The sequence below is a fragment of the Falco cherrug genome, chromosome 3 (assembly GCF_023634085.1).
Source record: "Falco cherrug isolate bFalChe1 chromosome 3, bFalChe1.pri, whole genome shotgun sequence".
NCBI classification, from domain to species: Eukaryota; Metazoa; Chordata; class Aves; order Falconiformes; family Falconidae; genus Falco; species Falco cherrug.
In genome coordinates this window covers 92,763,541-92,778,840 of record NC_073699.1, presented here as the reverse complement: position 1 = coordinate 92,778,840, position 15,300 = coordinate 92,763,541, and the positions used below count along the sequence as shown (strand labels likewise).

The 15,300-nt window shown below is 37.7% G+C and overlaps 1 protein-coding gene across 2 annotated transcripts in view; it reads right to left on the bottom strand.

Annotated features, from left to right (window-relative positions):
- Nucleotides 1-15,300, bottom strand: part of EXOC2 (exocyst complex component 2) — a 133,601-nt gene that overhangs the window by 89,199 nt on the left and 29,102 nt on the right. For both annotated transcript variants that reach the window (XM_055704147.1, XM_055704148.1), the window contains exons 5-6: nt 12,907-13,020; nt 7,868-7,992 (exon numbers count right to left, since the gene is read on the bottom strand). In XM_055704147.1, the coding sequence (XP_055560122.1) occupies nt 7,868-7,992; nt 12,907-13,020 (239 nt within the window). The remainder of the gene's footprint in view (nt 1-7,867; nt 7,993-12,906; nt 13,021-15,300) is intronic.

Sequence of the window (15,300 nt, the reverse complement as noted above, 5' to 3'; positions counted from 1 at the left end):
TAGTCAGATGCAGAAAATAAGGGGGGTGGGGGTGGGGGGTGGAGGTGGGGGCCACGAGAAAAAGGAAAGACTGACTCAGCATAGTATTTCTGAGGATCTGATGTGGTAACTATAAAGAACTTCCCACCAAAGCACAGTAATGGAGGGATGAAGAACACATGTTAACATGCTGCCATGATTTACGCCAATGCATGAATAAAAATGCCTTTGGTTTCCTTTCTTGAAAGATTAACAATTTTCTGTCATTTGAACAAAACATAAGAAGGCTATAGATGAGGACAGCACTGCTATGTAGTGCAAAAACTTCTGAATGGATTCAACAGGAGTGCATAGCTGTATGTAATGAGCAAAGCAACATGTAAAGACAGCATGTCATGAACAGAGCTAGTAACCCATTACACTATCAAAACCTAAAACCCCAAAGTTTCTTTACTATGGCCATTAGTCAATACTTTAAGGTTGTTTGTGTTGGGTTTGTTTGTTGGTGGGGTTTTTTTGTTGTTGTTTTTGGTTGGGGTTTTTTTTGGGGGGGTGGGTGGTTTGGGCTTCCCCCCCTCCCCCAACATTTCTAGATCTTTTTGCAAACTGCATAGAAAACTTAGCTTTATTTTGGTAAACACTACTAAACCAAGCAAGAATTACAAAATATTAAATGTAGTATTGCCTCTAATTGCCTTTTTGTGTTTTGTTTTACTAGCATTTACTTTTTCAAGCTTGTTTACTCAACACAGTAGCAAAAATCAAAAGAAAATGGACAGAATGAAAATTATTTAAAAAAAAGTAATGAAAGCATAGTGCTAGGAAGGGAGGTTTTATAGAAATATGAGACTAAAAACTGTAGTCTAACAACATTATGAGGCCTGATAATTTTGTTCTCACACAGGTTTATATTTAAGCAAGTGGGGTATTTCTACGCAAATAGCTCAGAAATAGACAGGAAAGCATAGTTTATTATTCTGCTTATAGATCCACTAAAAATTCCGGGACTGGACCCAGGCCTTTGCCAGGATACTTCAGAATTTTAGAGTATAGGAAATGTTATTCTCTTTTTACTGACACAGTGCTAACCTTCTGGATCTAAAAAGCTAATGGTAGAAATAAAAGCAGCTTTTAAATATTGCATGTATTTTAAAAGTGGTATGGAAATCAAAATGGAATGATGTAACATAAAATTAAGCTCATTTTATAGCTTGTAGGTCAAGTCTGGCTCAAATTTAATCATAAGTAATTTTCTGCACACTTGCAATGAACTGCAGTATTTGCTATTTGAAAACTGTAATTGCAAAACTAATCTTTTTGATGATTTACTGTTTTTCAAATGCAAGCAAACAAAAACTTCATAAAATGTGACAGCCACACAGCAGCTAAAAGCTACGACTGCATCCATTTGGAGCAATTCTGCTAGTAACTAGCTTCCACCTCTAAAAGAGCTTCTGATTTAAAAGAAGCTATGTGAGCAGTCAGCATAAAAGCAGGTACAGGCTTGAGCACAGAATTTTCACTATGGACTGAGACAACTCCTGCTGTTTCACACTTTTTCAAATCAGGTCACCTCTTGCTTGAGACAAAAACCACCCCCTAGACAATGCTATGCTAGAACCTGCATGAAAGGCAAGTTTGAACCTTTTAATAATCATGATCACAGAACTTTTGCTTTTTTAGAGCTGTATTAAGATACTAATTGGTCTGCTACAGAAATTGATTGTAGGCATTGCATGAAAAGGAAGCATCCACCTGACTAAACTGTTTACCACCACTTAAAACACTTTGCTAACACTCCTTTGTCAGGTCATCTCTTGGCATACATTGCTTGTTGCAATGTCCGCCTAGTTATTTAGCGCTGTGAGATCAGAATAAAAAAGTTTTCAACAAGCAAACTTAAATCATCATGCCTGTTTATTCATAAATGTAAGGACAAAATAGGTAGCAATGATTGTGCAACTGCTTCTAATTCAGCTTTTGTCTCTGAAGTGTTGCACAAAGATAACTCAAACCTTCAGACACGACCATCCACTTGGAAAGCTAGACAGTGAGATTAGAGCACATCAGTATTGCTTCATGATTACTTGCAGGCAGGATCTGAATTCTTAAACTGAAATAATTTTAACTTTCATCTACTGTGGGGTACATACATGCATGTAAACTGTTACTCTGAAGTCACTGACAGACTGTTAGATACATGCCTGACACATGCAGCACCTTGCCTGTTTATTTCCATGGCCCAGTTCCTTCTGCACCTCTAGGAATTACCATATTGAAAATAACTAGCTACAATAGCAGGCTGTTCTTACTCTGCAAAGATTACATTTATCACTTGATATGGGATGAGGAAGATAACATTAATAGACACACACCACAAAGCACTCAACACAGAGCTATTCTAGCCATTTCAAGTCAGCTGCATAACATTTAGGTAGTAATTGTATGTTTGAAATTTGTTTACCCAAATCCATGTGTTTAATAAAAATTCATACCATTTTGGAAAAGGTATATAAGACAAAACAGGAGTGTGACAACAGCAAAACTTGGTATAACAGCCTGATGCCATACTACCCAGCAAAACCAAGTTATGGACTAGCATTTCATTGGACAAATAAACAAAAAGACAAAAGACAGTGAACTAAGATAAGAGCTAGCAGTGTATAACCACTTCAAAATTAGTCAGTCATCAGTCTAGCTCACAAACAGAATCACTAATGAAAAATTGGCTGTATGTACTCGAAATTCAAACATGACACAATTCCTCAAAAGCCAGAAGCTTACATCACAGATGAGCACCAAGTTTTAGTTTCTGAAATTCCCAGTCCGACTCAGAGTTCAATATAAATCCAGTGGTTTCTTTTGTTTTAGTTTCAGAGCAAATTAATTTAACAGACATAATGGCAACAGAATACGCTTATTCATACTGAATCAGATCCTGGATCACTGACATGCTCATCCCAGAACAGGCCTTAGGGGATTGAAGTGTAAAAGTATTCTACAGCAAGGAAAAAAAAAAAAAATCACCAAAAAATAGGCGTTGACCAGATATAGGATCATTTCAGCCACGTAAACATTAACCTAACATATGTATTTAGGTATTAGACAAAAGGTCAACTGCAGTTCAAGTTTCTGATCATACTAGCATTCCCATAGGCCACACATCTGAACAGGAGTGGAAAGGGAAAAAAGGAATAGTGCTGTAGCAGCCAGCAGTGCTTCTTTTGTATAGATTTTTTTCTGAAAATCATATAAACCATATTTGTAGTTGTAACTGCACAAGAGCTGTTGCCATAGCAAACTAGAGAGTCAAATCCAAACCTCAAATTTGTTCAACGTATCAGTGTTTCAAAGACAACACAGCATCTTCTTTACTTGCCAATACAAATTTCACACTTGCATGTTTTTGCATAATTGAGTGACTGAAGTGGTCATTTCCCTATTTTTTTTCTTTTCAATTAAATAAAAAGAAACTCTGCAGCCTAAGACTCTTTGTAAAGAGCACTTCTGAAAAAGTATATTAGAAGCAAATTAATTTGCTAACTTTCCAAAGACTTCGGTGCAGGACATGACTTGCTCACGACAATAAAACACAACTTGCCTACGAGCATATGAACAGCAGCCCTTTTAGGACTGTTGCTTTCTGGGTTGCAACGAGAATTATGGGAAATAAATTAGCTGAACTCCCCAACACTGGAGTTTGGTCAAGTGGGTCACGTTGAGGTGAGCCCAGTTCCCCCCAGGTCAGTTTACAGCTCCCTTCAGCTGACGAAACAAACTTCCCGTTGAACATCTCCACAGCAAAGTCACTGTCAAACTGTCGGCCAAGTTAACAGGCAGAGAGATGTGAGGATCTGATAAGGCTATTCTATTTTCCAAGAAATTAAGTCAACCAAGCAAGGGTTCTGGCCTATTTGACCTCTTATTTTCTTAGTAAACAGTTTCTAAATCGCAAAATACAATACACATCTCAGGATAACTTTTTATCTTTTTGTTGCTTACTTGTGAAAATATTAATACCCATTTAAATGCGTAATACAGACTGCAGCATACTTAAGATCAGACCAATCTTACTGATCACAAGTAACGAAAAAAGCTGCACCTTAATCAGTGATAACAGGATTTCCCAGATCAAGTTCATGTATTTGAAACAAACACCGTTAAATGTGTATGAATTATAAAAGCAGGTATAAACAGACAAGCAAATAGATGAGTATGAAGTACCTGGTAAAGCCAGTATTATATCTCTCAAAGTGAGCCTCCTATGAAAAGTAACATACTGCACCAAGTTAGGGAGACCTAGGAGAAATAACTGCAGACAGATAGCTCTGCACTACAACTGCAGAATGGATCTGCAGTTTATAAAGCGTAACTTGTGGTTGGAAGATGTGTTCTAGGATATCTGACAAGGAAACACGAGAACCTAAATTTCTGCCCATCAACAAAAACCTATCTTCTGAAAACACATCAGATAGTAGAAATCTTCCCAAAGGAACTGAGTAAAAAAAAAAAAATAAATCCAAACTAAAAAGCAGCAGCTCAGGAAATTCAAGTTATATTGGAAGACAGACTACATATGCTCAATAATGGTTTGTACTGGTCCTGGCTGAGCCCCACAGCAGCCTTCCCAGTGCTGTGCTCTCTTTTGGTAGCCAGAGAGGCGGTGATAACACAGCAGTGCTCCGGCTGGTGCTGAGCAGCGCTCCCACAGCATCAAGGCTGCCCCTCCAGCCTTCCCACCCCTCACCGCCAGGCTGGGGTGGGGGGCAAGATCTCGGGAGGGGACATAGTCGGGACAGCTGACCCAAACTGACCAACGGGTTATTCCGTAACGTATGACATCTGCTCAGATATAAAAGCTAAGAGAGAGGAGGAGGAACGGGGGGCATTTGTTATTTATGATGTTCCTCTTCCGGAGCAATTGCTACACATCCTGAAGCCCTGCTTCCTGGAAGTGGCTGAACATCGCCTGCTGATGGGAAGTAGAGGATAACATTGTTTTCCTTCACTTCCACATGTGTGACTTTTGCTACAACTTTATTAAACTGCCTTTATCTTGGCCCACAGGTTTTTTTTCATCTTACTTTCTCCCCTTATTCTGCTGAGAAAGGGAGTGGCAGAGTAGCTTGGTGGGCACCAGGCATGCATCCAGCCAGGATGAACCCACCATACCAGAGTGTAACGGGATTTTTAAGTAAACATTCTTCTTTTAAAGAGCTTGAATTTCTAAACTGCATGCCTAAGAATTAATGGGGGTTTTGTTTGTTTTGTGGGGGGTTTAAAATTTTGCATCTAAGCTGCTTCTCTAGAACAATGCTAATAATGCTTATGCTTAAGTCTTGTTGTGTTTCAGAAACCTGAAGTGATCAAATGTTCTGGAGAAAAGCTTTGACATCTGGCAGGAGGGCTGGATGGTGGCATCAAAGACACCTTTTTTTTCTTCCTACTAGTGGAACACTCTCCACATCCAACTTAGCTGCTGATTATACTTATCACAGGTTCAAGTCTTTCAAAAATGATGAAATTTTTCCAGCTTTGCTCCCTCAAAAATATTCTGCATAAAGAGGAAAAAAGGGCAAATAGGCAGTTCTGCATTACAAAGCTGAAATTGATAGGCAATAAGGGTGTTGGGTTGGTTTTTTTTTGACTGAAAAGAATCAAAAACACTTTGGCAGGCACATTTAATAGGAAATTTCACACGAAAAATGCATACTAAAATGCTACACAAGGCAGCTGTGACCTGCAGTGCATCCTCATTAAGAATTTGGTTTCAGAATTTAACAACTAAATATTGTATTGACAAGTCTCTTGAACTCCAGTTTTATAGCTTTGGATTTGTAAGTGATTAAGACTTCAAGTTTCTGATTTTCTTCTACAACAGCATCAAGGCCATTCTTTCTTAGTATTATTTAATTCACTGTTCATAACAATACAAGATACAAGTCTGCTTCTTTTTGAGCACCTAAGGGGTATCACTGGGAGGAAGACAAAACCAAGCCATTTTGGTTACAGATGAAAAGTGGCACCATGTACCACATGAGTCATCCCAAGTTGTTTGAGTTCATAATTTATCTAAAGGACTGCACTGATAAACTCAAATTTTAGGTAAAGATAACACTGATACAGATAAGAGATGCAGAACAGTATAGCAGCTATTATTTAGGTTGAGAACATAGTAGTTAGTGAAACAAATGTGTTTGGTTCCTGATAAATTAAGATGTTAAGAGAACAAGTAGGAACATAAAAATATTAATAAAATAATGATCAGGAAAGGCAAGATAGAATAGGCAAGAAGCCTACATTTTAGTAGATGGGACAAGAGAAAACTTGTCAGTTGTGTTCAGCCTTTCTAAAACCTCACAACATTCATAGTTTGCATTAGCTTTTTGTAAATCCTACTAACTTTTCTGGTCTATTTGATACTCTATATGCAGAGCAGATTTGGTTGTGAAAAACAAATCATATTTCAGTATTTGTTCAGGATTATTTAGGATTTTGAACTATTTAAGAAAAATTAGGATTTCAACATTTTCAAGATATTTAAGACTTACAAACAAATAGCCTATTATCATTCTTCCTAGCATTTAATACAAACTCAGCTTAAAAAAAAAGGTAAAGAATGCCGAACAGTGATTCTTCTTAAGAGTCTTTTCCTACGACTACTATCACATATTTTAGTATTTCCACTAAATCCTTTAATACTCCTCTTCTGTTATTAAGCCTATCTAGATTTAGGCCAAGGTTTTCCAAAACAGATCAGTAATAGGTCAGTTCTGGGTGGGGTAATAGAGAGGTTTAGGAATTAAAAAGATTCTTCACAGCAAGAACCTTCAGATGTCTCAAGAACAGGTCTTAACTACCAAAGCACGTATGTTTGCACTTGTGGAAAAAGTTCTCTTAAAAATTACTGAATTAGGCAGGTAGCCAAAAGCCAGCAACCACTTCTGAAAACATTGTCATCTGATGGCCAGGTCACAGGTTAATCTGCCTGGGGCAGTAATACAGGTGGACCACCAGGTGAGACAGCACTACCTTCCCTTTTCCCTGACGCGTGGAAAGTATCAGACAGCGAGTGGCCTGCAAGCAGTTCAAGAAAAACCTCTTACTTCTCCAAAGCAGTGTTCCTAAAGCCAATGGAAGCACTAGCTTGGCTGAGGCCATGACTAAATGTAAGTTTCCTTACTCCATGGTACCCATTACACAGGATCAATGATCAGGAATGATAATCCTGCAATATACCGTAGCTATGAAGAACTGCATAGTGCTAGTGTCAACCCTACTGGGGATGGCCCAGCACTGTCACTTTCTTATCCAGCACAGTCCCTGACTAGACGGGGCTATGGCAGCCCACAATGAGCTTTTACCTCAGAGACATTTTATGTTTTAAAGTGTGTATATATAAAATAAAGCTATATATAAAAATGGAACAGACAACTAAGTTAATCTCACTAGTGTGTTGCATTTTCCCTATGGCAAGCAGAATATAAAGGCTGTCTGATTTCCCAAGTCAGAGTGTAATGAATATTCATATAAATATTGCAGTCTGACTATGGGATAAGTCATCATAAAAACTATTTTTTATATTGCTACAGTTTGTAAGTCATCTTAATATTATCCTCAGTTTAACATTTCTTCTCCTTTCTGGATTTGTGGTCTAAGCAGTTTCATCAAATGCCTCCATAAACATTTGGTGCCATCTTTTCCAAAACTACCACAATAATCAGCCAGCCAGTCCCAGCTTCTGAGCAACACAATACAGACTTTGGGCTTGTTATACACTTTCAGACGGGACTGTGAAGAAAAACAGTATTTTTAATATTAAGTTCAACCACACGCAGTATAAAAGAAAAGACAGTATCTGCATTTAGTAAGCACAAAGCATATTTACCTGACAGAGCATCCTGTGCTTCAAAGAATGTGCTGAGACCTCCTTTCACATAAGCTAGACTGCCCTCATTTTTCTTATTGGCTTGTTTCTTCAAATTCACAACAGCCATTTTGAGCTGATCAAAACTGAAAAGAAACAAGAAAACCCCTGTGACGTTCAAACAACGAACAAGGTCAGCTAATGAATAAATGGAACAACTACTTGGAAAAGCAAGCCAGCTACTTCTGCAACAACTATTAATGACTGAGTAATTGCGAAAAAGTGTGCTGCTTGATGACAGCTTACTTTTAGTCCAAAGAGCTTTCCTGTTTTAATTTTAATCCCAAATGGAGGGTTTCTATCACTTGTGATGGAATAGATTTCTTTGTAACACAAATTAGTCAAGAAATTTCTTTTAAACATGCAATATTGCTCTTAACTGTACTACCTTAAATAGGTGATAGTCCAACTCACTACACTTAGCACACCAGATTAACTACTGGTTATGTAACTGGCATGTTAGAAGTCTCTTTAATAAGAGATATTTGTTTATTTGTTTAACTCTGCAGCTTAGTTCACAAACCTTTTTCACTTTCTGTTTCTGAATTCCTTCAATATTTTTATATGAGTTTGGACATACAGCTCAGAATCGAAGACAATATTAGTGCAAAAATAAAGAAAAGCTGAATGGATTCCTGCTTTATGGAAGTATGTTTTTTATATATAGTCTACTGAATTATTTTTGAAAGACACTTCACAGGGCAGTATTAACTGCCAACTCATCACTATTGTTTGTATGGTAGGTTACTTTTTATCTTAGTTTCCTAATATTTCCAGATTACTGCCAGTTTACATTTGATTTCACATTTTTACTTTTTGCAATCAGCTGCAATTACTTTAGAAGTCTTACATCATGACTAATTCTTCATTACTTGCATATCATCTTTTTGTTGATGACTATGAATATGATCTCAGTAGTTATGCTGCTGGATTAATTACAAAAGCACTATCATGAACAAGCTCAGAAACACAAATATAACACATGATTTTCATGCTTAAAGTAATTTCTCCTACCTGCAGGCTAAACCCATCTCCCTGACACAAAGGAATCAAAAAAACTGCACTATACCTCGGTGAGGAGAGGGAAACAATGAAGTAAGGAAATTAAGGCATAAGGCAATTCCACCAATACTCTTTGCCCATTTTAAACAGGTAGAAAAAGACATGTTAAGACAACAAACCAAACTTTAGCCTAGGCAGTGGGAAAGCTGTCACCACCTGCTGGAAGACAAAACACACTGGTGCACTTACATGCATTTTCCTTTTTATATTAATGATGTCACAACATTTTGTTTTATTTCCTGTTTCCATCTGCTGGACAGAAATCACATTATTCAATAGCTGGATGGGTCTATTTGGGCATACAAGAAGTACTTACCAGCAGCATTTTCAAACTAAAAAAAATCTGTACAGTTATCTTTTAAGCACTGTTTCACCTTACCTGATGATCTAATACTATGTCTGCATAGTTTATTTATATTTGTCAGAATATTGCTGAGGTAAAAAAAAAAAAAGTTATTTTGGTTGCTTACAAAGAATTTCCTTCAAGGAAAAAACAGACATAAGCTAACCAAAACATCACTGCACCACAAATTTAGCATTCCCAATACCTGAGGTTATGTAGAGGACAAGAACTAAACTGTTGCTGTGTGTTTCCGCAAAAACAGCACAAATGATATGAGGCAGATAATTATACAATTCCAGAATATTTCTAAGACTACACATTTTGAAGTGAGAAGAAGTAAATCCATTTTTTCCCCTTCTTTATTTAAAAAGTTATTTATAATTAGATTCAAAACATGACTGGATTCACCCTACCCTTTGAGCCATTCTTCCTGTTGAGTTTTATACAGCTTTTGTACGTCCAACACTAAGATTCAGACTTTGTAAACCAATATAAACTGAGCTAATATGCAAAAACCCCCAGCTTTCATTTAAAACCAGAAATGAGTATCTTTTATTCCACTAGACTGATGGGTTCATGACTTGAATGAAAGTTGTTTGTGGGTTTTTTTCCCCCAAGAAAGATGAAGTATTTAAGCTGATGCTAGACAAAGTGTTAAGAATATTTTTTTTCTTAATAGGAAGTTTTAAAAGTCCATGAGAATGGACACTCAGGCACTGACCCACTGGCACAGTACAAGTTAAAAAGGCACCATGCAAGCTCATGTAATTATTTATTATCAACTCATAGTACTGATGACCAGAAAAATCAATGTTCTTACTGACACCTTGCCATACTAGGCTTTACAACCACCACATTATGCTGTCGTTCATATTCCATGGCAATTCTGATAAAAAGAGTAACTTAAATCAGTCTAAATAGTAATTTAATTAATTTTCTGGGTCTACAGCATCCTTAAATGTACCCAAGCCACCCATGACAGACAGCTGTTAAATTAAATCTCAGCACTCTCCATAATGGTGATTCTGCAGCACTCAGTTACACAGTCCCAGGGTTTAAGCAATCAAATATTGGTTTTAATCTGCACCTAACCTAAATTATATATTAATGTATTATTTCTGAATTAATCTTGTTTCCTTTCTAAAGGCACATAACTCATTCAAGCTGTACACCCACAGATACTTACATACTCCTGTTTTTGTGTCTCTGCTTTCCTATCTTTTTTAAACCAGTGGCCAAAACTGGGCAGAGCACTTCAACTACAGCTTTAGTAACAATGAGCAGAGTAATTATCCCCATATCTTACATAACACAGCCTTGCTAATACACCCCAAAAGATGGTATGGACTAGACAGCCAACTGGTATTTCTGGCATGTTACAAACACCAGATTTTCTTCTATACTACTGTTGCCCAACCCAGGCACGTACTCTGTCGCCTGCCTTCCCCACATCCCTTAGAGCCTTGCACCCAAGTATTTTGTGACTGCTACAGCCAAGGCTGCCACTGGTTATCATGTCCCCTGCCTTGCCTGCACGAATCAGATCTAGGAAAACAGCACCCCTGATTGCCCACCTAGCAGCTACGTTAGAAGACATTCCCAGGACTCTCCACAAGCCTCCTGGATGGTTGCCCTTCCTGTAAATCACAGAGGTTAAAGTCCTGTACAGGAACCAGGGTTTGCTCTGTGCAGGCTTCCTCAAGTTTCTTAAGGAAGATTTTGTTCAATTCCTCATCCCACTGCGATGTTAGCCTTTCCAGCCTCTTTAACAAGCTCTCAACCATCCTGCTACCTGCTCCATAAGAGGGAGCATGTATTTATTCAAGCTGTTCCTTCACACAAAGGTCAAGTCCATCTGTTCTTTCTTGGATGTATTTCTGAGAAAGCCTCTTCCCATCCATCATAGAACACCAGGCACGTGAGCTACCCCACTTTATTCCAGTGATGTGCTTGTCTAATCCCATATGTGGGGCTCTGGCTTCTTGTTTCCCAGGCTACATGTGTAAAGGCACTTGAGGTTAGATCCTTCCAGCTGGTTTTGCAATTCCCAACAGCACTCTCAATGCCATCACTGAACCACGTATGTAGCACTCCGTCCCTTCATTAACTCAAGCTGTTATCACCATCCCCTGATATTCCTAATTTGAAGTCCTTGTCACCAAAGTGCAAACCTGCTGACAAAGATGTTCCCGCCCCACTTCTTCAAATGAATCCCATTTCTGACTAGCGGTCCTTGTTCTTTAGTAATGGATCCATGGCTACAGGAGTAAAAAACGCTGCCTTTGAAACCAGCGGTACAGCCACCTCTGAAACTACGGGATGCATCCGCTAACACTTGAAGCTTTCTCCTTCACATGTAAATGAAACTGAATACCTGGGCTCCCATGTTCTTCACTTTTGCCCCCAGGGTTTTGCAATCAACTCTTGATCTGTTCCACATCTTCCTTGGCAGTGTCACTGGTGCCCACATGAAGGAGCAACAAAACAGCAACAGTCCAAGTGCCAAACATAAAACAGTTACATCAAAAGCTGTTTGTTCCTTCTCACTGTTAACCCCCCAGCTTTTTTAAAAACCTCGTGATCCCTGAAGTTATCAGGTTGTGCGAGGTAGAATTCATTTTGAATCACTCCTCTTTTAGTTATTGGATATAAAAACATGCCGTCACTTCATATGTATTAGATAATAATGTTCTCTTGCTGTTGTTTTGCCTCTTCAATCTGCCACCACTTTGCGAGGAATTTCCCAAGCAGATTAATGCTTATTTCTGGAGCTCCTAAAATCAACCACCACCACCCAAAAAACAACAAAACCAAACCCCCCCCAAAAAACCCACCAAACCTCAAACAAATCCAACCTTGTTTCTACCATAAGATAACAAAAAACATATTAAATCTGCAAAGTGGTATTGCCTTTCAAAATGCTAATCAGAATACCCAGCTATAAACAACAACAAAAAAAAGGCTCATCCTCTCTACTAAAAATGGCTTCCAGTATTATCCAAACACCAGCAGATAAAAGTTTCAGAACTCACTTATACATGCAAAATGTATTTATGTAATGCATTCATGTAAGTACATATTATGAACTAGGTTTAAAAATTAAGACATTAATGACGTTGAGAGATTTACCTCAAAGATCTTACTCATTTGTCCAACTTAATTTACTATAGCATTTTCCACAAGAGTTAACTAAAAGCTAACTGATACTACTGGTTTACTCTTAGTCTGTTCAGTGATCCTGAGCCTCTAGTCATGACTTAACCCCTGGAGTGTCCACTTAAGGCCATGCTGCCCAACTTCTTCATACACAGAGGGCTTTAGCCTGAAGAAAGACATTCTCTTCTTCCCCATCTTACATGGGGGAGGGGGGGGAAGCAAGCCATAAATTAGATCTGGTTAAAAATGAAGTTTTCTTCATAACCACATTGAGCAAAACTTGTTGATTCACGTTTCTAGCCAAGCAGAAACATCACAGGCAGTAGAAACTACAGGTCTATTACTGTAAACATCAACCACCAATGACACGTCTATTGGATAATGAAATAACATTGAGTGACTTGCACTTAAAACAATTATTTTTATGATAGTAACAAACCTTGTTGTTGAATGATTCTCAATCAGATACCAGGCAGCAGAAAAGTTTTCGCTAGTGAAATCAGCACTCATCCCAGGAAACAGTGCCTCTAAATCTTTTTGAGGAAATCTGCCTCTGAAAAATGAATATTCATTTCTTCAGTGAGACATGTTCTTGTGAACAGCTTACAATTAGTAATGCCACATTATAAAAAAACCCAAACCAAAACAAAACAAAAAAAACCCAAACCAACCAAATCATGTTGCAACAAGATGTAAATATAAACTTGTATCTCACCATGAAATTAAATCTGGTATTATACACACATGTAGCCTGCCTGGGAAAGAAGAGATTGAAATCTAATTAAGTAAACCTAATTTTACCATTTTGATTTCACCTTTACACATGACAGAAATATTGCCTGTACAAAACGCTTTTAAAGAAAGAGAACTGCTGCCTTCAGAAAATGAGACTAGACAGACTCACCATGGTATTACTAATATTCACATGCAGGACCACTAATGCTGGATGTACTCAGAGTCAACTCTTACCTTTTAAATAGGAAAATCAGTACATCAAACCAAGTAAATAAGAAATAATATTGTCTATAAGCCATGGAACAGTATCTTTAACTTTTAAATGACAGGACATCACCAGTTGACAGCTAGTAATTGATCTCGCACCATCACTGTCTATTGGTCCATGTGCAGCCCAAGTCCCACGGAAACACAAAGGAAGATACATGGAACATACTTCCATTATATACAAACACCCTGAGTTAAAATCACCCTCTTGCAAAACAGAATATACTGATCCATCTCTGTTCATAGTACACAAAACAAAAGTGGGCATGTCTCGAGTGAGAAACAGCATGTTTTGTTTGTTTTTATTCAGTCTTACAATGCATAAAGCTAGCATGCGAGCCAATTCCTTGTAAAAGCAGATTCTTTATAACAGTGTATTTGACATTACAAGTAGCTTCTAAGATACTCATACAGAAAATGTATTCCATTTAAAGTCAGTGTAATAAAAATATTTAAAGCACTTTTTGATGAAAACATGAAACATGACAATCTTCATCCTGCAGTCCAGACACACACTTAACACTTGGCTACATTCATTCCATCGTGTGCTCCCAGTACATCACCAGGTGCACTCACCATTCTATTCTTTACCCACAGCTGCATCCCATCTTCAGAAACTAATTGTGGCAAACAAGGTTTTGTTTTTGTGGCAAAAGTTTACTTTTGGTAAGCCCTGAATTGGTCAGGCAGTTGGGCTGTATGATTCCTGTAGATCCCTTCCAAATGAAATACTCTATTCTAAAAATTTTTGGATTTTTGGATTACAAATGTCAAACTCAAGTCAATAAAAATCCCTCCTTGATGCTCACAAGCTAGGTGAGCTCTGCTATACAAAGCACACTGTATGCAAATGCAAACCTGCCATACTTTGCATCTGAGATCAAACTTGGGTGGGAGTAGCAATCTGGAGTCAGCTATTGGAAATACATTTAATAGTATGAAAAGCCATTTTCAACGGACACGAAGGCAGTGATTTGTTAGTTTTAATTTTTCTGTAATCTAAACATGTTTCAAGATAGCTAAAGCTATCTTGAACAGCAGACGAAGTGAAGCAAATCTAAAGGCAGGCACATTAAAAAGTACAATTATACAGAAAAAAAATAGTTGTTTTCTGTACAAGTTTCTATTCATATCCAAATGGCCATTAGCACAACCAGATACAAAGGACTTACATATATAATGACATGGCACAGAAGTCTTTCATCAGTAGCACTTGATTACAGCAGTGGCATTAAACAATACTTTTTAAAACCAAGAAAAAAAATCAAATTAGATGCAAGGAAAAGCAATGACATATGAAAACTAGAGAGACAGGGGAAACTAGTGTAGCAACTAGTGCAGCAAATGTAACAACTAAAAATGAGGGTCCCAATATTTCTCTCTGTTCAATGAAAAAGTGATAATACTAATATAAAAATATATAAACATAAGCAGTAAGATTCAGAATTACCAATGACGTTGCATTTCATGAATGCCAGTTAGTGCACAGAAAATGCCAATGCATGGAAGAAGGCGAAGAAAGTTTTAATTTATCCTTCCTTTAAAGACATGTAAAGATATCTTACTTTTCACACACAGTAGTCAGAAGTGCCCAGCAGGCACATGAATCTACAGGATGGTACTTCACATGTGATACCTGGCATGACTGTCCAAAAAAGCTTTTTTATTAAATCCACACATGGTGGCATCTTTGTGGTCAAACCCATTTTTTAATGCTAAAACCCAGAAACAATAAAAAAATTACAGTTACCTCAGAAGAGACTCAGATCTCCAGTACAAGCACTGTATAAGTGCACACACACAATACAGAAGCAGAATTCTGTTCATATTT